Raw genomic sequence first — 24,986 nt, 5'->3', positions numbered from 1 at the left:
TTAATGTCACTGCACAAAAATCTTATGACAAGAATTGACCCATTTAGGCGATCATGTTAAAGGGAAACTGTCACCAGGGCTCTGGCGTCGGTAAGCCAAACCACTGACTAAAACTACTCAATTTCCCTGACTTCTGACTGACCCCACAGCACGGCCTCACTACTCAGCATGTACATAAAGTGCAGCACAGATTCATCTCAACTAAAAGCCCAGATCCTTAGATCAGGAACAGAACAGACACGTATAGCACATTTCATAACTTTCCCAAATGCTTATGAAAATACATTTACTGCATTGAAATACTGTACACAATACATTTTAGGAGTCGGTCCATTTTATAGCGACTCCACAGCCCTGCGTGTCATACTGTACATGCAGTCCAATCTGTGGACAGTCTGGTATAGAGAAGGAGAAGCTGTGAAGGATGATATATACACTGCTTAAAAAAATAAAAGGGAACACAAACTTTTTGATCGCGTTTTATTCCATTTTTTGTTTGGCGGTATGATGATAAAACATTGTTTTAGGTTTTTTTTTTTTTTGTTTTTTTTTTTGTTTTTTTTTTACTGTGTTCACTAAAGGGGTTAACTAGTGGGACAGTTTTATAGGTGAGGTCGTTCCAGACACGGAAATACCAAATGTGTACTTTTATTGGTTTATTTTTTTCACAAGATTAATGACAGACAGAGACAGACAGACAGAGACAGACAGACAGACAGACAGACAGAGACAGACAGACAGAGACAGACAGACAGAGACAGACAGACAGACAGAGACAGACAGACAGAGACAGACAGACAGACAGAGACAGACAGACAGACAGACAGACAGACAGACAGAGACAGACAGACAGAGACAGACAGACAGAGACAGACAGACAGACAGACAGACAGACAGACAGACAGACAGAGACAGACAGAGACAGACAGAGACAGACAGACAGACAGACAGACAGACAGACAGACCTCATTTAAAGATTTTTCTGTATTTTCATGATTAAGAAAATTGTACATTCACACTGAAGGCATCAAAACTATGAATTAACACATGTGGAATTATATACTTAACAAAAAAGTGTGAAACAACTGAAAATATGTCTTATATTCTAGGTTCTTCAAAGTAGCCACCTTTTGCTTTGATATATATACATATACACACTGCTTAAAAAAATAAAAGGGAACACTTAAACAACAGAATATAACTCCAAGTAAATCAAACTTCTGTGAAATCAAACTGTCCACCTAGAAAGCAACACTGATTGACAATCAATTTCACATGCTGTTGTGCAAATGGAATAGACAATAGATGGAAATTATCATCAATTATCAAGACACCCCCAATAAAGGAGTGGTTCTGCAAGTGGGGACCACAGACCACATCTCAGTACCAATGCTTTCTGGCTGATGTTTTGGTCACTTTTGAATGTTGGTTGTGCTTTCACACTCGTGGTAGCATGAAATGGACTCTACAACCCACAGAAGTTGCTCAGGTAGTGCAGCTCATCCAGGATGGCACATCAATGCGAGCTGTGGCAAGAAGGTTTGCTGTGTCTGTCAGCGTAGTGTCCAGAGGCGCTACCAGGAGACAGGCCAGTACATCAGGAGACGTGGAGGGGGCTGTAGGAGGACAACAACCCAGCAGCAGGACCGCTACCTCCGCCTTTGTGCAAGGAGGAACAGGAGGAGCACTGCCAGAGCCCTGCAAAATGACCTCCAGCAGGCCACAAATGTGCATGTGTCTGCACAAACGGTTAGAAACCGACTCCATGAGGGTGGTATGAGAGCCCGACGTCCACAGATGGGGGTTGTGCTCACAGCCCAACACCGTGCAGGACGCTTGGCATTTGCCACAGAACATCAGGATTGGCAAAGTCGCCACTGGAGCCCTGTGCTCTTAACAGATGAAAGCAGGTTCACGCTGAGCACATGTGACAGACGTGACAGTAGGAGATGCCGTGGAGAGCGATCTGCTGCCTGCAACATCCTTCAGCATGACAGGTTTGGCAGTGGGTCAGTAATGGTGTGGGGTGGCATTTCTTTGGAGGGCCGCACAGCCCTCCATGTGCTCGCCAGAGGTAGCCTGACTGCCATTAGATACCAAGATGAGATCCTCAGCCCCCTTGTGAAACCATATGCTGGTGCAGTTGGCCCTGGGTTCCTCCTAATGCAGGACAATGCCAGAGCTCATGTGGCTGGAGTGTGTCAGCAGTTCCTGCAAGCTGAAGGCATTGAAGCTATGGACTGGCCCCCCCGTTCCCCAGACCTGAATCCGATTGAGCACATCTGGTACATCATGTCTCGCTCCATCCACCAACGTCACGTTGCACCACAGACTGTCCAGGAGTTGGTGGATGCTTTAGTCCAGGTCTGGGAGGAGATCCCACAGGAGACCATCCACAACCTCATCAGGAGCATGCCCAGGTGTTGTAGGGAGGTCATACAGGCACGTGGAGGCCACACAGAATACTGAGCCTCATTTTGACTTGTTTTAAGGACATTACATCAAAGTTGGATCAGCCTGTAGTGTGTTTTTCCACTTTAACTTTGGGGGTGACTCCAAATCCAGGCCTCCATTGGTTAATAAATTTGATTTCCATTGATTATTTTTGTGTGATTTTGTTGTCAGCACATTCAACTTTGTACAGAACAAAGTATTCAATGAGAATATTTCATTCATTCAGATCTAGGATGTGTTATTTGAGTGTTCCCTTTATTTTTTTGAGCAGTGTATATGTTTGTTGGAAAATCTTCAGTATAATTTGTTTTTTATTCACTGAAATGCCTGGTGTTCGCATGTATACAAGTCCAGTGGAAGGTCCTACTAGTGATTGACAGCTCTCTGCATGCAGCCACACAGGAAAGACTGTCAATCACTGAATAGGTCCGCCCACTGCACTCAGATACAAACATTAGGGATTTCAATGAATAAAATGAAAGATTTACTGGAACCTCTCACAAAAATATATATTAATCTAGTCCGCTCCTGCTCTATAACATCCTACCTATGGATCAGATATAATTTTCAACATGACGGTTTCCCTTTAAAATCACTTGGGTCAGATCCGAGCGATATGCCAATTTCTTTCATAAGACTACCTCTTGAAATGTGCAGCTATCAAATCTATGGAGCAACCGTGCTACTCATAAAACTGTTAAAGTACCTTTCCTCCACCTATTCCCATGCCACAGTTATTTAGCCTCAGTTCCTGAAGTGTGTAGCAACTGGAACTTTTCAGCAATGCCTCAAATCCTCGCACCCCGTCGGGCCCAAAAGCATTGTCGCTCAAATCCAGCTCTGTGAGTTGTGCACCAGCAGTGATCAATGCATCCCCTAAAGAGATCTGTAAGAAAACAAACAGGTTTATGTATATGCACACACATTGTATAACGGTAAGAACAATGGTAATCTGCAAAAGCCACATTTACTTAACACAGATTCGACTGTATTAATATGTAATGCCATAGATTAGCATGCTCACCAGAGCAGGAGGAATTTCAGATCTCAGTCTCCCAGTAAACATATCACTCCAATGACATCTCTGGAAGTAAAGGAGAACACATACTAAATTACTACAACATTTGGAGCCTACTCTGCTTAGAACAAGTGTAAGTTACTGTTACTCAGCAGCAAGCATCTCAAAAGAAAAATCCCATCAGGCTGAAGAAAGTGTTAGTTATGATCAGGACAACGGCTGCAAATACTGTGTAAGTGGCACATGACCACCACCAGAGGGGGTCCCTTTCTAGGACAACTATATGCTTGCCCTGTGTTCCAGGAATAATCCCTTGGGAACATGTGAGACGCTAAACAGCTCTCTGCCCTCAGACATGATGATATGGGAGATGGGACAAATTCACTTTAAGGGTATATGCACACTGAGCATTTTGTGTGCAGAAATTTCTGCATCTCTTGGTAGGAAAATGGAGCCTCAAAAACGTGTGTTTTTTAATTTAGACATAAATTAAGCTAGTTGGGGAAGGGGGGGGGGCTTTTTCCATTCATTGAAAGCAAGCAGGAACGGTGGAAGGCAAATGTAATGTTTATTATGGGTTTGCAGAGTTGTTCTTTTTAAACTGTTTGACCCATGTCAGGCTGGTGACAGGCAGGGGGGCAACAGTCTCACTCCCCACCCCATGGGGCTTTTTTTGTCAAAAAAAGCAACAAATGCGCTATCAATTTTTAGATCTACGTTTTTGACTGACTTCATTGAAGTCAATGATGAAAAACGCAGGCAAAAACACACAGAATTGCCATGCTGCAGATTATTTTCTGCCACCAAATCTGTAAGTCAAAAAAACGCATTGTGCGCATGACACTTCAGGGTTCTCATTCACTTTGCTGGCATCAGATTTTGCTAACAAATTAACGCGGCAAAAACGCAACATGTGCACATGGCCTAAAGGGGTGTTCCCCGCTCTACAGGGATTATTTGGACAAGTGAACCTTTACACATGTGATAAAACTCAAATGAAATGGCCAATTTCCACCATAATGAACAATTGTCGGTTGGTCCGGTGAAATGAAGTATTGAACACCTAACGTTGAGGTTTCAAAACAACAGTCAGCATATTGGATACATCGACACTGGCAGCATCATGGGCGGAAAAAATCAGATCTAGACTGACAGTCTGTGACACCAATAAAAGTTTTTTATGACTATTTTCAGCTAATAGGGGCCTTTAGTCCCATGACCACATTCCGCCAGGCAGATTGGCAACACACTGCATACCGGAGTACAGGAAATACAGATATTAAAAAGGGGCTTGTTCACTACCTGGACAAAACCTACTTAAAAATCATATTCCCCCTTGTAAAATAAATTTTCCGAAAAGACTCCCGAGGTTGGTGTGATATTGTTATGCCCAATTACCCTACAGCTAATCAGCGGCCGCTACTGATCTGCGGTGCTCTCACTCCATCCAGACAAAACTTGGACATCTGGGGGAGTGCTTGTATGGGACGAAAGTATAGGGTGTTTAACCCCTTTACCCCCGCGGGTGGTTTGCACGTTAATGACCAGGCCAATTTTTACAATTCTGACCACTGTCACTTTATGAGGTAATTACTCTGGAACGCTTCAACGGATCCCCCTGATTCTGAGAATGTTTTTTCATGACATATTGTACTTCATGACAGTGGTAACATTTCTTCGATATCACTTGTGTTTGTGAAAAAAAAAAATCGGAAATTTGACGAAAATTTCACAATTTTCAAAATGTAAATTTTTATACCCTGAAATCAGAGAGATATGTCACACAAAATAGTTAATAAATAACATTTTCACATGTCTACTTTACATCAGCACAATTTTGGAACCAACATTTTTTTTTTTTTTTTAGTAGGGAGCGATAAGGGTTAAAAGTTGACCACCGATTTCTCATTTTTCCAACAAAATTTACAAAATCATTTTTTTAGGGACATCACATTTGACATGACTTTGAGGGGTCTATATGACAGAAAATACCCAAAAGTGACACCATTCTAAAAACTGCACCCCTCAAGGTGCTCAAAATCACATTCAAGAAGTTTATTAACCCTTCAGGTGCTTCACAGGAATTTTTGGAATGTGGAAGAAAACAATGAACATTTTTTTTTTTCACAAAAATGTTACCTTAGACCCAAGTTTTTTTTTTATTTTCGCAGGGGTAACAGGAAAAAATGGACCCCAAAATTTGTAATGCAATTTCGCCTGAGCACGCAGATATCCCATATGTGGGGAAAAACCAATGTTAGGGCGCACGTCAGGGTTCGGAAGGGAAGGAGCGCCATTTGACTTTTTGAATGTAAAATTTGCTTGAATAATTAGCGGACACCAGGTTGCATTTGGAGAGTCCCTGATGTACCTAAACAGTGGAAACCCCCCACAAGTGACACCATTTTGGAAACTAGACCCCTCAAGGATTTTATCAAAGAGTGAAGTGAACATTTTGAACCCAAAGGTACGACACAGAAATTGATAACATTAGGTCATCAAATTGAATAAGTTGTCATTAGTCTTGAGTGCAAGTGCTCGCTACTTGAGTTTGCATCGGGTACTCGGGTATGCACCAAGTATCGTGGGTGATCAAGTGACATGCTCGAGTCCCTGCCCCACATGTTTCATGGTTATTAGTCTCCCAAAAAAAAACATGCGGAGATCGCTCGTGCATGACAGGCAATCCCAGCAAGTTTTTTTTGGCTGTATAACAGGCGCCAAACATTTGGGGCAGAGACTCGAACATGTCACTCGAGCACCCGCTATACTCTGTGCATACCCGATGCAAACTCAAGTAGTGAGCACTTATGCTCAACATTAGTCGCCATATCGTCATCATCTCCCCCCCCCCCTTACTTCTGAAAAAACCCCAACCCCAGCACCAGTCCCAACCCCAGCACCAACTCCAGCCCCAACGTTTATTTTTTACACCGTTCCTTGTGCGGTATAAGTGATTCGATTACTTTATTCTTCGGGTCGGTGCAATTACAGCAATACCAGATTCATATCCCGTTTTTTATGACTGACAGCTGTCACACACTCAAAGAAGCATTTTTTTTGCAAAGACTAATTTTTACAGTGCCATATTTTGAGAGCTATCATTTTTCCATATTTCGGCCGACAGTGTCATATGACGGCTTGTTTTTTGCGGCACAAGTTGACGTTTTTATTGGTACCATTTTCGGGCACGTGACATTTTTTGATCGCTTTCTATTCTGATTTTTAGAAGGCAGAACAAACAAACACCAACAATTCAGGAATTGTTTTTTTGTTTTTTTTTTAATGCTGTTCTGCATGTGGTAAAATTGATAAGGCAGCTTTATTCTTCGGGTCAGTAAGTTTCCAGCGGTACAACATTTATATATTTTTTTTTTAAATATTTTGGCGCTTTTACACAATAAAAACCATTTTATAGAAAAAAAAGAATTGTTTTTGCATCTCTTTATTCTGAGAGCTATAACTTTATTTTTCGGCTGATGGAGCTGTATGGCAGCTAGTTTTTTGCGGGACAAAATGACGTTTTCAGCGGTACCATTTTTATTTACATGTCTTTTTGATCGCGTTTTATTCCATTTTTTGTTTGTCGGTATGATGATAAAACATAGTTTTAGATTTCATTTTTTTTTTTTTTACCGTGTTCACTAAAAGGGTTAACCAGCGGGACAGTTTTATAGGTCAGGTCGTTCCGGACACGGTGATACCAAATGTGTACTTTTATTGGTTTATTTTATTTTTCACAAGATTATTTATTTATGGGTACAATATTATATATATATATATTTTTACATTTCTTTCCACTTTGACATTTTTATTACTTTTTCACATTGTCCCACTATGGGACTTTCACTTTTTGCAGCCTAATCGGCTGCATGGCATAGAGAGCAGCAGCTCCCTATGCCATGCAGCCCGTCAGCGCTGCACAGGGAGAAGTTACTTTGGTCGTGCACTGCGCATGACCAAAGCAACTTCCTGCCTCCTGGTGACCTGGATGTTGTAAAGATGACGTCGGGTCACCATGCCAACATCCGGGACCGGACTCAGACGAAGCGAGACGTCGGCAGAGAAGGTAAGTATAGAGCTTATCTCCTCTTGCCACCGGAATGCTAATTTTGATCGCAGCATTTCAGGGGTTAATGTGCCGGGAGCGGTGCGGGACCGCTCCCTGCACATTGTTACAGCTGACACCCGGTGCTATCAGCTGACAACCGGCAGCGATCTCGCCCGCACCGCTTGTATGTGGGCGAAATCACCAGGGCGTACTAATACGCAAAAGGTCCATAAGGCCCAGGGCACAGATACGTATTAGTACGCCTTGGGCCGGAAAGGGGTTAAAAGGGTTTATCCATTACTTTATATTTTTTACTATGTGCTTAAAAACTAAAACAGGCAAATAGTTGCTAACTACCTGCCTGTCCTACCTGGCGCTGGGCGGTCACTGACATTAGTCAACGTCAACAAGGCAGCTCTTCCTCTTCCAGGCTGCTCTGTCGATGGGGCGTTACTGCCGAAGTTATGCTGATTGACAGTTGGCTTCCCGCAGGTAGGCAGTGGAATCTCGGCTGTCAGTCATCATCAAATCGCAGACACATCCCGTCAACAGAGCAGAGCAGAAAAGAAGCTGCTGCTCTGTTTACGTGACGTAAATTGTCCTGAATCGCTGGGACATACCTGTCAGTAAGTTTTTGGAAGCAGTTAAAAATAAAAGAGGGATTTTTGGCACTCACCGTAAAATCTCTTTCTTGGAGCCTTCATTGGGGGACACAGGACCATGGGTGTATGCTGTTGTCGCTAGGAGGTTGACACTAGGCAAAAAAAGAAATAGCTCCTCCTCCGCAGTATACACCCGCCTACAGGCACCAAGCTCACCAGTTAGTGGCTAAAGCAGTAGGAGGAACATAAAACAATTAACTATGCAATGACCAACGGGGTACAACCGTGAAAACTAAATTAGATGCCCAACAGGGCCAACTGTACCTATGCTTAAAATCAGGGAGGGTACCGAGTCCCCCAATGAAGGCTCCAAGAAAGAGATTTTACGGTGAGTACCAAAAATCCCTCTTTCTTTATTGCTTCATTGGGGGACACAGGACCATGGGACGTCCAAAAGCAGTCCCTAGGGTGGGAGAACAAAAAGGTAGCCACAGACTAGGTCTGACTGCGGGCAACCGCTCCCTGCAGAACCTTCCGTCCAAGACTGGCATCAGCCGATGAATAAGTGTGGAGTGAAGACCATGTTGCAGCCTTACAGATCTGAGAAGCTGAAGCCTGATGGCGAACAGCCCAAGAGGCCCCCATCGCCCGGGTGGAGTGAGCCCTTACCCCAGGAGGGGGAGATTTGTCCGAGACGCGATATGCCTCCAAAGTGGTCGAACGTATCCAAAGGGCGATGGTTGACTTGGAAGCAGGAAGACCCTTGCGATGCCCCTCGGGGATGACAAACAGGGCGTCCGAACGCCAAAGGGAAGCCGTTCTAGAAAGGTATACACGTAAAGCTCTGACCAGATCCAGTTTGTGCAGGGATTTCTCCCGAGGGTGCCCTGGGGCCGGGCAGAAGGAAGGCAAAACGATGTCCTCATTGATGTGGAAAGAGGAGACCACTTTTGGCAAAAAGGAAGGCACTGGCCTGAGCACTACCTTGTCTTGATGGAAGACCAGAAAAGGCGACCGACAAGAGAGGGCTGCGAGCTCTGCACCCCTCCTAATAGAGATAACAGCTGTAACGGGTCTGGGAGGCGGAACCTCTGAGCAACTTATACAAGGGGGCGGTCCTTGTAAGGAAGCGGGTGGCGACCAGGGAAGACAGGCAGGTAGTCACGGCAAGTGACCGGGACAGTCTCTGGGTGAACGGGCAGAAGGTCACGGCAAGTGACCGGGACAGTCTCTGGGTGAACGGGCAGAAGGTCACGGCAAGTGACCGGGACAGTCTCTGGGTGAACGGGCAGAAGGCCACGGCAAGTGACCGGGACAGTCTCTGGGTGAACGGGCAGAAGGTCACGGCAAGTGACCGAGACAGTCTCTGGGTGAACGGGCAGAAGGTCACGGCAAGTGACCGAGACAGTCTCTGGGTGAACGGGCAGAAGGTCACGGCAAGTGACCGAGACAGTCTCTGGGTGAACGGGCAGAAGGTCACGGCAAGTGACCGAGACAGTCTCTGGGTGAATGGGCAGAAGGTCACGGCAAGTGACCGGGACAGTCTCTGGGTGAACGGGCAGAAGGTCACGGCAAGTGACCGGGACAGTCTCTGGTTGAACGGGCAGGTACGACCTGTGACTAATGAGCCTCCAGGTAGGCTAGCAGGCAGATGGCAGATGTGTGCTCCCAGGTGAGCAGGCGAGAGTCTCTGGATAAGCAGGTGGTCACAGCATGTGACGGCGGAGCCTCCAGGTAGGCTAACAGGCAGGTAGCAGATGAGCGCTCCCAGGTGAGCGGGCAAGAGTCTCTGGACTGGCAGGTGGTCACAGCACGTGACGGCGAAGCCTCCAGGTAGGCTAGCAGACAGGTAGCAGATGAGCGCTCCCAGGTGAGCGGGCAAGAGTCTCTGGACTGGCAGGTGGTCACAGCACGTGACGGCGGAACCTCCAGGTAGGCTAGCAGGCGGGTAGCAGGTGGGCGCTCCCAGGTGAGCGGGCAAGCTGGTCCATAGACAGACTGACAGGTGTCGGAAGGCAGACCGTCGGACCTCAGGCTAGCAAGCAGGTAAGCGGATAACAGGCAGGAATCAGACAGCAATCTGGCAGGTAACTGGAAACGGGACCTGAGGGCTGAAGCAGAGTAGTGAACAGTGCAACAACATTGCTCGGGCACCTCCATTTTGGAGGAGGTGCCTTATATATGGTGAAGTCCTCCGGCCATTGGCCGGGGACTCCTTAGGACGGCGAGCGCGGCCCCTTTAAGAGGGGGGGAGCGCGCGCGCCCTAAGCACCGTGGCCGGGAAGGAGCGCGCGCTGCCAGCAGAGCGGGAGGAGGACGCCGGGCTCGGAGCGGAGAGGTGAGGGGAACAGCGTCCCTGCCTAGCAGAGGGCAGGGACGCCGACGCTACAACAGCCACCAGAAAAGCCACCTTCCAGGACAGAAAGGAGGCTGAGATATCCTGAATGGGTTCAAATGGGGGCTGTTGAAGGACGCTCAGGACCATATTAAGGTCCCATGGATCCACCGGGGGGGGGGGATAAGGTGGCGCCAGGTGAACCACCCCTTGTAGAAACGTCTTGACCTGAGGACAGAAAGCCAAGTTACGCTGGAATAGAATGGACAAGGCCGAAACCTGGCCTTTGAGGGTGCTTAGAGAGAGTCCCGCTTCCAGGCCAGACTGAAGAAAAGCCAAAATGACCGGTAGCGAAAAGGACAAGGGAGCTAGCCGATCATTCTCGCAGTGATGAAAAAAGGCTCTCCAGGTTCTGTGGTATGTGGTATAACTCTGATGAAGAATAGGTCCCTGAGAGAGGAGGTCCAGACGGTCCGGTAGTGTCCAGGGGGTAGTCGACGAGCAGGTTTACTAGATCTGCGTACCAGATGCGTCTGGGCCAATCAGGGGCTACTAGAATTATCGGTACTCCTTCTGTCTTGATCTTTTTGATGACCCGAGGTATCAATGGTAGAGGAGGAAAAAGATAGGGCAGCTGGAACTGAGACCATGAAATGACTAGCGCGTCTTGAGCGATCGCAAGAGGATCGCGGGACCGGGCTACGAAGGATGGAACCTTGTGGTTTAACCGAGACGCCATGAGGTTGACGTCCGGCGTGCCCCATCGTAAGCAAATCTGATGGAACACCTCGGGATGGAGAGACCATTCTCCTGAGGCAAGGCCCTGCCGACTGAGGAAGTCGGCCGCCCAATTGTCGACCCCCAGAATGTGGACTGCTGAGATTGCTGGAAGTGTTCTCGGCCCAAACTAGCACTCGTCACCTCTTTCAAGACGGACTTGCTGCGCGTTCCTCCCTGATGGTTTATGTACGCCACCGCCGTGGCGTTGTCCGATTGTACGCGGACTGGGAACCCTGCAAGAATGGCCTGCCAGTGACGCAACGCCAGGTAGATTGCCCTTATCTCCAATATATTGATCGGTAGGAAGACTTCGTGGGGGCTCCAACGGCCCTGCGCCGTGTGGTGGAGAAGACTGCCCCTCAACCGATGAGGCTGGCATCGGTCGTGACCACCTGCCAGCGAAGCAGTAGGAATGACCTCCCGGGTCTAAAGGACGAGTCCACCATATTAATGACCTTCTCACATGAAGAGGTAACCTGATGCGTCGATCTAGAGACAACGGGGTTCTTGTCCCATGCCGACAGAAGGGCCAGTTAAAGAGGCCGGGTATGGAGCTGGGCAAACGGCACTGCTTCCATAGCGGTCACCATTTTTCCCAACTCATGCACAGGCGAAGACGGCGTGGACTTGGGTCGGAGAGAAGGTGAATCTCCCGACGGAGAGAGTCTTTTCCCTCGGGAGAAGGACCCGGACATGGGTCGTGTCGAACTGCATCCCTAGAAAGGTTAAGCACCGAGATGGGACCAAGGAGGATTTGTCTGTGTTGATCAGCCAGCCTAACCGAGAAAGCGTGTACAGGGTGATCTGGAGACTGTGGAGGCAGTCCCTGAACATGGGACCCTTGATCATTAGGTCGTCGAGGTAGGGGATAATTACAATCCCCCTGGCTCACAGAATGGCCATGACCGTCGCCATTACCTTGTGAAAACCCTCGGGGCGGAGGCAAGCCAGAAGGGGAGAGAAGTGAACTGGCAATGTGCGTTCTGGAAGGCAAATCGAAGGAACTTCTTATGTGGTGCGCAGATTGGGATATGAAGATACGCATTCTGAATGTCCACTGAACATAGACATTCCGCGGCCTCCATCGAGGCGATTACCGACCTGAGGGACTCCATTCTGAAGTGCCATACGCGTACCTGTCGGTTTAGTTGTTTGAGGTCTAGGATCGGACGTAGTGAGCCGTCCTTTTTTGGAACGACGAAAAGATTTGAGTAGAAACCTGAACACCTTTCCTGAAGGGGGACTGGAACTATGACTCCTGAGCGCAGAAGGGAGGCAATGGCATGAAGAAAACCGGGAAGCAGAGATGGATGTGGGTGGCGGGACCTGAGAAATCGTGTTCCTGGTATGGCGTTGAACTCGATCTTGTAGCCTGAGGTCACAATCTCCTTGACCCAGGCATCCTCTATTGCCGATACCTAAGGGTCTCAGAACAGAAGTAGACGGCCGCCCACCCTGGGAGAAATCCCAGGTGGGAGTGACCAGTCATGCTGAGAAAAATCTGTTGGATCGTGATCCAGAGGGCTTGGAAGAGCGACCTTTTGCGCGCCAGTTGGGATTGGGCCTAAAGGTAGGTTTAAGTCTGTCTTGCTGTGCTGGGGTACGGTCCTGTTGAGAGAAGGGTCCTGGTTGAGCGAACCGACGAAAGGACCAGAACTGAAGGGAACGTTTCCTAGGAAAGGGGCGATTAGGTCTCGACTGAGGAAGGGAAGTGCTCTTGCCCCCAGTGGCATCAGAGATGATCTGGTCTAATTTAGACCCAAACAGTCTGGAGCCCTGAAACGGGAGATTTGTTAGTGATTTTTTGGAGGCCGGGTCGGGGTTCCAAGCCTTCAGCCAAAATAATCCTACGTATAGCGATGATATTGCTAGAGACGCGGGCTGAACAGGTAGCGGCGTCAAGGGACGCCGTGAGCAGATATTTCCCTGTGTGGACGATCTGATCCGCTAGGTCAGCCAGATCGTCTGGGGAAGCCCCCGTGAGGATGCCCTGCCTAAGCTTTTTGGCCCATGCGGAGACGGCTTTTGATACCGAAGTTGAGGCGAAGGAAGGACAAAGGGAGGTGCCAGCAGCCTCGAAGGCTGACTTATCTATCCGTAGTGTCCTTGAGGGAAGAACAGTCTGGAAGGGACAGTACCGTCTTAGCAGAGAGACAGGAGGATCCACAGAAGGGGACTCCGTCCATCTGTTGACGAGGTCGTGGTTAAAAGGGGTATAGCATGTCTAACTGTTTCTTTCCAGTGAAGCGCTTTTCTGGATGCTCCCACTGTTTCTGAAAGACACCATGAAATTCTGAATGGTTAGAAAAGGAGCGTGCCGGGCGCTTGATTCTCTTGAAGGAAACGGAGTTGTCCTGAGAAGGGCTCTCGTCCTCTTTAACGTGCAGAGTCTGATTGACGGACGATATAAGGCTGTCAACCATGTCCTGGATTCTAGAATATTGGTTCGTGTCGGATCCAGAGTTAGAATCTGATTCCGTGTCAGATCCCGGAGCGACCTCTGGGGAAGAGGTGTGAGATGCAGGGAGCAATTTGGAGTCTGGAGAGCTGGAGGATGAACTTGTGAGAGTCCGTTTCGGAGAACGTGCCCTCGGTCTGCCCTTAGGAAGAGAGGGCAGGGGTGCCTGCGAATCGTCCGTTGGAAGGTTCGGAGCACTGGTGGCCGTGGATAGCATGGGCAAGCGTTCTAGGATCTGCACCAGAGATTGAGATACCTTGGTGAGGTCAGAGACAAACTGGGACATAGCAACAGCCCACTCCGGAGGAGGGGGGAGTTACCTCGTTCTGGGCAGCAGGGAGATCTTGGAGTGCCAGCATGGTGGGAGGCTTGCAGGTCGAGCAGAAAGCCGTTGTCAGACCCGCGGGCCACTTAGTACTGCAAAGAGCACAGGCGTAGTATGTGACTGTGTGAGCGGGACGGACAGAAAGCTCCCTGGGTTTGGGCATATGTGCCTAACCAGGAATACTGCAGAGGAGGGAGCCTGTGGTGTGTGTAGGTGCCAGAGCAGGGCCTACCCGGTCTGGAATGTGCAGAGCTGCGGAGACAGGAGCAGGGCTGCGGTGATGAGGCAGTCAGAGTGATGCTGCCGGAGCCAGAACAGATAGCAGCGCAGAGGGGCGGGGCAGGAGCAGAGAATGCTACCCTGAGCAACCTAGGGGAGCCGAAGCTCCGATAGGCAGAAGGAATGGGGGCGGGCTTAAGAACTCAGCCGCCGATAGGTCCCCGGGAGAACTGTGGGCGTGACGGAAGCGTCACATTGCTCCTCGGTCCTGATTGGCCAGTTTCCGGGGGGAGGGGAGGTGGGGGCGTATACCCGCCGGAAAGAGTAACGCCCCACCCGAGACGCCACCCCCTGACAGAGAAAACGCGGGCAGATTTGCCGCGCAAAAAGGAAAAAGAGAAAGAGGGGGGGTTGTGGGGAATGCCATGCTGAGGGGGACGCCATGCTGCGGGAGATGCCGTGAAGATGCGAGGAGAGGGGGCATGGCCAGGGAAGCACTGCTGTAAGTGAGCATCGGTGGGGATGTGATGCCCCCATTAATATCCTAGGATTTACGGGGCTCGCTGGCAGGCAACTCTTTGCCATAGCCGTGTGTTCCGAGGGACCTGGGGCTGAGGAGGCAGCAGGAGTGGGAAGGATTGTACCTTTGTTTAAGGTCCCGATGACTCTTCTTCCTTTCTCCCTCTTAGGATGGTCACAGGAGGTCCTCCGTGGATAGGGGAGATCCTGGCTCTTCCTCTTTCCCGCACTGACCGGTCCTGGACAGTGCAGGAAACTGTGTCGACCCCAGAATCTGGGGGAAGGTCACCGCAGTGACCACCGTCTCCCTCCCAGGCCGCTCCGAGGAGGGGGCTGGGGTGGGAGATAGGCAAGGACTAGCCACCGGGAATCACCCTGAGACACCTGAAGGTGACAGGGGATGGATAGGTCCTGCCCAGCGGGTCCGAGAGTGGGCGATGTGGGAAATGCCACACTGCTCTCTCGGTCGCTTGAGAATGGGGATAACAGGGGACGCAGTGTTCCCTGTTAACCCTGAAGAGCTGTATCTGAAAAATAAAGAAGAAATGTTAATAAAACACAACAGGGTTGGATCAGTTAGGATCCAGGTCTACCTCCTACAGACACTAAGCTTAAACTGGTGAGCTTGGTGCCTGTAGGCGGGTGCATACCGCGGAGGAGGAGATATTTCTTTTCTGCCTAATGTCAACTTCCTAGCAACAACAACATACACCCATGGTCCTGTGTCCCCCAATGAAGTGATAAAGAAATAATAATAATAATAATAATAATAATAATAATAGTGCTGCACAAACCCTTTATGTAAGAGTTGTCCTAGTAGTGGGAAGATAAAAAAAACAAACAACGACAAGTTTTATCTGTCAATACATTTGTCTGCGACTTATTCTACTGTAAATAATATTCTCACCTTGAGGTCAGGCTTATTTTCCAAGGACTTGGCAATGGCTTTTGCGGCTTCAACACCCACAGTGTTGCCTTCAAGACGCAATGCCTGAAGTCCTTCAAAACTTTCAATTTCTTGTACGACTTCCTCTGCTGCAAATAGACAGCGAAAGCATTTTAAAATTGAGCAGAAAAATCAGAATGAAAAAAACAACAAAACTATATAAAATAAAAACACGGTAAGACGTCAAAATATCGGAATAAAACAGAACAACGGCCCACACTTAGTACTGTGATTTGTCTGGGGCAATGTGGGCCAGTATGTGTGCGGATTAGCGTGTTCTGGTGAACTTAAAGGGGTTTATACTCTTAGGTTTCTTGCTTCTAATGGACCCTGCGGCTTCTTACCATCCTGCGCTGTGTTCAGTTTCAGAGTCCAGCCTTTAAAGCTCAGTTCTCCTCCTCCCACCTTGGTCTTTGCCAGGGAATCTGCCAACTGTGAAATATCTTCAGATGCCATCTTCTATCCTGAGAAATGGAAAATATCATATTTAAGGTAAAACTGGTCTGGCATTTCAAAATAGGTGTATTCAGCCATATAAAATAAAAACATCTATACTCACCTTCCAGACCTGGAATTGAGAGCTGCTGCTCTGTCACCCCCTCCAGATGTCACTTACATCTGAAGGGAGTGAGTGTAAAGAGGCGCATTAGCGGCCGCTGATTTGCCACGGGGCTCATGTGGCATAACAATGTTATGCAAGCCCTGTCATCACAAGAACGGCGCCGACACCGGAGGGTAGTATAAGGCGGTTTTATTTTATATGGGGTAATATAGCAATTGAGAAGATGTAATCTAAATAGCGTACAGCTCCCTTTCATTTTTGGACCTGTCAAACAAAGCAAGAGTAGTAGGGTTCTGACCTTGTTGAGAAAAGAGGGAACCAACAATTCTGTACAAAGAAATTTAAAACAGAAAGTGATTAAAAAAAAAAAAAAATCCTTTGTATACCAATAAAAACCACAGCTCGGTACACGGAAAAAAAAAAGTCCTCATACAGTTCTGCATTCAGAGAAGTTAAAAAGTTATGGCTCTCACAACAGACAAAAAAAAAAAACGTTAAAAAGTGATGTCCTAGTGTCACGCAAGGTGAGGGAAGGAACCAGTGTACAACGATGAAAAGAGGGGGATGAGAGCCTAACAACTAGGGAAAGGGTGAGTGGAGATCCCTAGGCAGATCTAATATCACCCTGCCTACCCTATCGTCCCTATGTAGGTTACACACCTATCGCCGTGCAGGATCCTAATCCCTGAATGTCCCTAGATAGGGAGGGAGGTGAACGCTAGTCAGGCGCCACTGCAACTGAAGACAACAAGGTTAATAAAAGGGAATACACTTAGCTTGAGAAGACACCAGAGAGATAATGCCAACTGTCCTCCAAGGGCACCAAAGACAAGACTAGCCGACTACCAGTACTCCAGGCATGGACAGGGGAACATAGAACTATCACCAGCGACTCTCTGGAGACAGTAAGAGTATTTAACTACAAAGCAAGGGTGTGTCAATCAACAGCAGAAGGTGGAGGTAGCTGCTGGGTCCTAAAGGAAGAAGATTATCACTACACTACAGAGATGAGAGGATCAAATAGGCATCTGCAATGCCAAGCACATTGACCTTCTACAGCCAGATCCAGAGCAACTGTCACACTTGATACACCTGTGACACTTCGTGCATAAGAAACTATTTCAGATTTAATGTTATTTGCTCATGCCTGCTAAAAAAAAACCATAAAAAAAATGAAGAGATCACAAAGTTATATTCCCAAGAATATCAAGTCAATGCTGTGATGGATTTGTCACTTAGAAGTGTAGACGATATCACTCTATCCTTACAGTACTTTCAGATCACTTAAGGTCTGACTGCTCCGGAGGGGTAGACGATCATGTGCACCGCAGCTCCATTCATATGTTGGTGAAGTGCTCCGCTATCTCAGAGAATGAATGGAGTGCATGCTCGACTGCTAGGACCGGCACTGATCACCAGTAGCGGCACATATACCTGCGTTACGATGGAGCCCGTGCACGGGCCCAACTGCAGCTCCATTCACTCTCTAAATTGGCTGCCACAAAAATTCAAGCGCGCCCCCCGAGGAGAACGCACAGTAGGGGCGGCCCCCCGAGGAGAACGCACGGTAGGGGCGGCCCCCCGAGGAGAACGCACGGTAGGGGCGGCCCCCCGAGGAGAACGCACGGTAGGGGCGGCGACACATGCACAATGTTCTCCATTCTAATGGCGATGAATGCCCCCACATATATAACCTGTCCTGGGCATAGATGGTGGGCTTCTCACTGTACAGATGACAGAGCCCACTATACCGACCGCCCACCTCGGGGTGGCTGATACACCCGGCCCCTGGTCGGTTACCCGTTCAGTCCCAGCACCGCGGTCTCGGGCCCGCACACTAATACGTCGGGTCAGTTCCCGCCCAAACTGCCAAGCGCCGCTAATATCACACATAGGTCCCTTAGGATTTTTTTCCAGTCGGTGTCTAAAGCTAGACGGACATTACACACACCGTACTCACCGGTAAGAAGGTCGTCGTCACTCCACAACACGCTGCTTATGGCGAACCGGTTTTTTTTCCTCGCAGTAGATGTACCGGCAGTTATCTCACAAAGGCTGCGCCTGAATTGGCCTATGGGAATTGTAGTTTTAGCTTTGGCTCAGCCACTGCAAAGAGCCAGAGGAGGGAACTACAAATCCCGTGATGCTTTGGGTGAGGCGCGAGGAGTGGTCGGCGGTGAAGTTTATATTGCTCAATCAGCAGCACGCCATGTTCAGTGCTGTCCGATAATAGACGCGTCAGTGGGAACGGGCGGCTGCTGAGTCACGGCGGCCGAAACCAGAACAATGAGGGCATAAGAATAAGAGCAAAGGAAGCCGGGCACCTGTACCCCGGGATGCACTACGTTACACCACGGCAGTGTGGTCGGCGGCTAATATTCCTTTTGCACAGGGGGACCCGGCTTCAGAAATGATCTTTTGTGCATCACAAAACATTTTTCCCTAAGGAAGGAGCGTTTGGGTGATTGTCAGCCTGTGTACCCCCTGTAACCTGCATAATCCTCAGGAAACGTACATTACTAGGACCGCCAGTCCCTGTTTGGGACTCTAATTTTTAGGTTGCGTTCACACTAGCAATTGGAGTTCTTCCTGTTGGGTCAGTTATATTACGGGTTCCCGACCTGTGTCTCACAGCTTGTTCCTGATGTGAGCATCACCATCAGAGGTGTCCTAAGGCTGCTTTCACACTGCGTCCTAGCTCCCGTTTGTTGGTCCTGTCGAGGCTTATGGGTTCGAACCCCCTCCGCAAAACCGGATTCAGACGTATGCGCCGATGGGGCCATAGACTATAATGGTGCCGGCAGAGCGAATATTCACTCCGACATGCATTATTATTGAGCCTGGACACCCAGACGCAGTCTACTACGCCTCCAGCAGGCGTATACACTGAAAATGATGCATAACAGAGCGTGCGTGTACTCTGCCAGCACCATTATAGTCTATGGCCCCTTCGTCGCATAACGCCGAATCCCGTTTTATGGGGGTTCCGATGTAAGCCTCGACGAGATCAACAATCGGGTGCCAGAACGCAGTGTGAAAGGACCCTAAGGCCTAAAGGATAGCGGAGTCACATAAGAATGGACCTATCAATTGGAGCAGGGAAGGGAAGAGGCCGCCAGGGACCTGCCTCAGACATATAGCGCTCGATTCGTTAAGGCTATTACACCAGAATTCTGGCACAACGTGAGGCAGCTCTAATATGTTGTGACTTTTAGAGCTCTCACCATTTTCGCTCAGCTCAGACAAAGGGGGCAGAACTGGGATGGAATAATGACCACTTATCAAATGAGTGGCGACGTTCCTTACTCCACAGATCCTACTCCAGTCGCTGACACTGAGGCAATGGCATGCTCCTCTTGGTGAATCAGGAGCATCTGACTCCAGTATGCCTCCTTGGGGACATAGGGCTTAATTCATCAAGGTGGTTTCACCAATTTTCTGGCATAAATTGCTTTGAATTTTTATGCCTAAATAGGTGTGAAACTTGTATAGGACATGGCAAGGCCCGTCCAGCAAATTCATCAAAATTTAGGCCACTTTTGGCATAAATTACCTCAGAAATATATGCCAGACCCTGACCGGAGTAACATTTCTGGCAGTGGTGAAGTTGTAAGATTCACCTAATTTTTTAAGTGGTGTGTTCTTCTTAAAAGGGGTGTACTCAAGTTTGCAAGTTATCTCCTATCCAAAGGACAGGGCATAACTTTACGATCGATGGGGGCCCGATCGCTGTGGCTCAACGATCCTGAGAACCAGGATCATTGGGGGCCATGGCAGTTGGACCACCAGAGATTGGAAAGTTGTTCCCCATCCGGTAAATAGGGGATAACTTTTAAACCTGAGACCACTCCTTTAATTAGGAGTATCTTACCCCAGCAGTCCAATTCTTCGGTATTCATACTATCAGTATTCGGTCAGTATTTTTTCTCAGGAGTGGGAGCCAAAACCAGGAGTGGGTGATAAATGCAGAATTGGTGACTTGTTTCTATTATACCTTTTCTCTGATTGTTCCTCACCTGCTTTTGGCTCCCACTCCTGAGAAGAAATACTGACCGACTACTGATAGTGGGGCCGTGGCTTACGATGGACAACCAAAACACTGTCTAAATGAATTAGGCCCATAATCTCCGCCAGTTTTTGAAAGTGTTTTCTTTGAAACTCTGCAGCACAGTGATTCCGGCAGCAGAACTCTGATGACCGGTCCCCTTAAATCCATTTACAGCACAAGGCGTACTAATATGTACCTGCGCCCTGGGCTTTAAGAGCCAGGTACGTAGTAATACACCCTGGCGATTGCGCCCGCACACAGGATGTGCGGGCGCGATCGCTGCCAGGTGTCATCTCATAGTACCGGGTGTCAGCTGTGACAATGTGCTGGGAGCGGTGCTGCATCCCTGTGCTATACAGGCGATCAGAGTAAAAAAAGTGAAAGTCCCATAGTATAAAAGTAAAAAAAAGTGTTAGAAAATGAAGAAAAAAATAAATAAATTGTAAACATATATATATATATATATATATATATATATATATATATATATATATATATATATATATATATATATATATAAAGAAAATCCAAAAAATAATCCCCAAAAAATCAAAATATATTGCACCCATCAATAAATATTATTATGAAAACAAAACAATAAAAGTACACATATTTGGTATCGCCGCGTCCGGAACGACCTGACCTATAAAACTGTCCCACTAGTTAACCCCTTTAGTGAACACGGTAAAAAATAAAAAACGAAGCAAAAAACAATGCTTTATCATTATACCGCCAAACAAAAATGGAATAAAACGCGATAAAAAAAGACGAATATAAATAAAAATGGTACCACTGAAAACGTCATCTTGTCCCGCAAAAAAACAAGCCACCATACAGCTCGATCAGCCCGAAAAATAAACAAGTTATAGCTCTCAGAATAAAGCGATGCAAAAAAAAAAATCTTTTTGCTATAAAATAGCTTTTATTGTATAAAAGCGCCAGAACATAGAAAAACGATATAAATGTGGAACCGCTGTAAACGTACTGACCCGAAGAATAAAGCTGCCTTATCAATCTTAACACATGCAGAACGGCATAGAAAAAATTCCTGAATTGTTTTTTGTTTATTCTGCCTCCCAAAAATTGGAATAGAAAGCGATCAAAAAATGTCACGCGCCTGAAAATGGTACCAATAAAAACATCAACTTGTCCCGCAAAAAACAAGCCATCCCATTACTCTGTCGGCCAAAATATGGAAAAATTATAGCTCTCAAAATATTGCGATGCAAAAACTAGTCTTTGCAAAAAAAAAAAAAAAAACATCTTTTAGTGTGTGACAGCTGTCAATAATAAAAACCCGCTATAAATCTGGTATCGCTGTAATCGCACCGACCCGAAGAATAAAGTCGTCTAATCACTTATACCGCACGAGGAACGGCGTTAGGGTTGCGCTAGGGTTGGGGTTGCGATTTTTTCGAAAGAGAAAAAAAAACGATGACGATATGGTGACTAGTGTTGAGGCCAAGTGCTCGCTACTTGAGTTAGCATCGGGTATGTACCAAGTATCCCAGGTGTTCGAGTGACATGCTCGAGTCTTCGCTCCATATGCTTCGCGGCCAAAAAAACCTTGCGGGGATAGCCTGCCATGCACGAGCGATCCCTGCATGTTTTTTTTGGGTGTCCAACAGCCGTGAAACATGCGGAGCGGGGACTCGAGCATGTCACTCGAGCACCCATGATACATGGTGCATACCCGAGTACATGATGCAAACTCAAGTAGCGAGCACTTGCACTCAAGACTAATGACAACTTATTCAATATGATGACCTAATGTTATCAAATTCTGTGTCGTACCTCTGGGTTCAAAATGTTAACTATACCCCTTGGTAAAATCCTTGAGGGGTCTAGTTTCCAAAATGGAGTCACCTGTGGGGGGTTTCCACTGTCTAGGCACATCAGGGGCTCCCCAAACGCAACATGGCGTCCGCTAATTATTCAAGCAAATTTTACATTCAGAAAGTCAAATGGCGCTCCTTCCATTTCGAACCCTGCGGTGTGCCCAGTGGTTTTCCCCCAAATATGGGGTATCTGCTTACTCAGGAGAAATTGCACAACAAATTTTGGGGTTCATTTTTTAATGATACCCTAGCGAAAATATAAAAATTGGGGTCTAAAGTAACATTTTTGTGAAAAAAAAAATGTTAATTTTTTTTCTTCCACATTCCAAAAATTCCTGTGAAGCACCTGAAGGGTTAATAAACTTCTTGAATGTGGTTTTGAGTACCTTGAGGGGTGCAGTTTTTAGAATGGTGTCACTTTTGGGTATTTTCTGTCATAAAGGCCCCTCAAGGTCACTTCAAATGTGATGTGGTCCCTAAAAAAATAGCTTTGTAAATTTTGTTGGAAAAATGAGAAATCGCTGGTCAATTTTTAACCCTTATAGCTCCTGAACAAAAAAAATGTTAGTTTCAAAATTGTGCTGATGTAAAGTAGACATGTGGGAAATGTTATTTATCAACTATTTTGTGTGACATATCTCTCTGATTTAAGGGCATAAAAATTCAAAGTTCGAAAGTTGCAAAATTTTCTAAATTTTCCCTAAATTTCCATTTTTTTCACAAATAAACACAAGTGATATTGAAGAAATTTTACCACTATCATGGAGTACAATATGTCACGAAAAAACAGTCTCAGAATCAGTGGGATCCGTTGAAGCGTTCCAGAGTAATTACTTCATAAAGTGACAGTGGTCAGAATTGTAAAAATTGGCCTGGTCATTAACGTGCAAACCACCCTCGGGGGGTAAAGGGGTTAAGGAGCCTGTTAGGGGTCATATTACTTTATAAGGAGGACTCAGGACAATACTACTTGATAAGGGGCACATGGTTTATTGTTAGTTAAGGGAGGCACTAAAGTGGCATTCCTATAAAAAGGGGCACTACTATATAACAGGGCATTTCTGGCTCTATTAGTTTAAACAGGGGGCTTCTACAATTTATTCAAAAAGAACCTGACAAGGTAAGAAAGGTTGGAGACACCTTCATTATATACTCAACATTGAACCTACATCACCAAGAATCTAATTGGTGGAGAAGAGCTGAACTTGATGGCCCTAGGTCTTTTTTTTTATCTATGTAACTATAAGAAGGAAAAGTGGTGGAATGATGGAAATCACAGGATGGATAGACATGTTACTGATCTGCAAATGATGGAAAAATGGAAACAAAAATATCTCAATTTATTTAGCATCGAGTATGAGCAACACACACAGAAATCCCTGCACTTACACACCTTGGCTGCTGTCAGTGAGGTTAATAAATGGATCTGTGACAGCATGGTCAGAAACACCGCCTGACAAATCCCACTCACTCTAAGGTTATGTTCATGTGTGCAGTATTTGGTGAGTTTTTACCTCAGTATTTGTAAGCCAAAACCAGGAGTGGAACAATCAGAGGAAAAGTATAATAGAAACACGTCACCACTTCTGTATTTATCACCCACTCCTGGTTTTGGCTTACAGATACTGACGTAAAATACTGAACATGGGAACATGGCCTGATCGACAGAACTGAGTGGCGGTCATGTCTGTGCGCCTTTGCTCCATTCAGTCCCTACAGGACAGTTGGAGATAGATGAGTGCTGGACTCCCCATCAGTCCCACAGATCTCCCCTGGAGTGGCAGTGCACATGTGCGATTACCAACACATTTAACACAGTACTTTCATATTGATGGCCTAGCCTTTGGATAGGTTCTCAATATCCGATTGGTGGTGGTGCGACACCTGCTCCCTCCCGCCAATCAAGTGTTCCCAATGCCGCAGCACCCGGATGTGATCAGCTGCACAGCACAGCTGTATCAGCGGTATAGAGGCCGCAGGAGGGGTCCTACAGATTCACCCAGACTGATTCTCTTTTGCAGCGTCTACGTATAAAATAGCGGTGGCTTCCAAAAGGTGAAGATGAATTCTTTTAGATACTTTATGACTTTCATAGTAGTTTAAAAAAAGACTGAATATATGCATAGCAAGTGGTTTTTACATTGTCCTGCATATGGTAATTCTTTTTTGTGTTTTTAGCACTTTTTTCGACAAGTTGCAGGCAGAATCTGCCTGAAAAGAACGCCGCGTGCACATACCCTGATAGAGGTCTTCTGACTGCCCACCTCTTCAATGCCGCACCGATGCAGCCTGCATGCCTTGATGGTACACTGCCGGTTTTTGCTTCCACGCTGTGTGTGATTTAATGCGTTTTGCTTGCAATTTTCCCATCTTGAGGCCGGCTTCACACCACATTTTGGCCACATGTCAGTGGCTCCTGCTGATGCACATCTAGTTGAAAATTATTCCGGAGCATAGAGCCATCGGCTCCCGGCCGCACAAGGACAGTTTTCTCTCCTGTGGGGAAAAAAGAATCGGTTATGCTGGTATCCAATAAACAAAATGTTACTTCCCCTCTACATCTGAGATCCGGAGGCGTCCTATAACATTAGTCAGCCTAACCAGCCGAAATGGGTGGGATAGGACAATTTTTATCAGATCTCAAAAGCGTGCCTGATACCGGTGACTTTGCAAGGAAAAAAATATATTAATAATTTAACAACGTGTATTTATAAGATCTTTCACGTTCCATAAAGAGTAGTAATACATGATAGCTGGCTCTGGGGTGGCGTAACATGAGGCAGCGGAGGATGACCCCAGTGTGCCAGTAATAGCCTGCTTCTCTAGGACCC

At 46.9% G+C, this 24,986-nt stretch overlaps 1 protein-coding gene across 1 annotated transcript in view; it reads right to left on the bottom strand.

Annotated features, from left to right (window-relative positions):
• The window catches only part of RANGAP1 (Ran GTPase activating protein 1), a 42,380-nt gene extending 23,999 nt beyond the window's left edge, over positions 1 to 18,381 (bottom strand). The window contains exons 1-5 of the mRNA XM_073644313.1: positions 18,230 to 18,381; positions 16,052 to 16,171; positions 15,669 to 15,796; positions 3,479 to 3,538; positions 3,161 to 3,340 (exon numbers count right to left, since the gene is read on the bottom strand). Of these exons, the coding sequence (XP_073500414.1) occupies positions 3,161 to 3,340; positions 3,479 to 3,538; positions 15,669 to 15,796; positions 16,052 to 16,163 (480 nt within the window). The 5' untranslated portion in view covers positions 16,164 to 16,171; positions 18,230 to 18,381. The remainder of the gene's footprint in view (positions 1 to 3,160; positions 3,341 to 3,478; positions 3,539 to 15,668; positions 15,797 to 16,051; positions 16,172 to 18,229) is intronic.
• Positions 18,382 to 24,986: the final 6,605 nt, after the last annotated feature.

Source organism: Phyllobates terribilis, unplaced genomic scaffold (assembly GCF_046119375.1).
Source record: "Phyllobates terribilis strain yellow unplaced genomic scaffold, ASM4611937v1 Scaffold_8__6_contigs__length_399053987, whole genome shotgun sequence".
Lineage (NCBI taxonomy): Eukaryota > Metazoa > Chordata > Amphibia > Anura > Dendrobatidae > Phyllobates > Phyllobates terribilis.
Note: the sequence above shows the minus strand (reverse complement) of the source record. Positions and strands in the feature narration are given on the sequence as shown.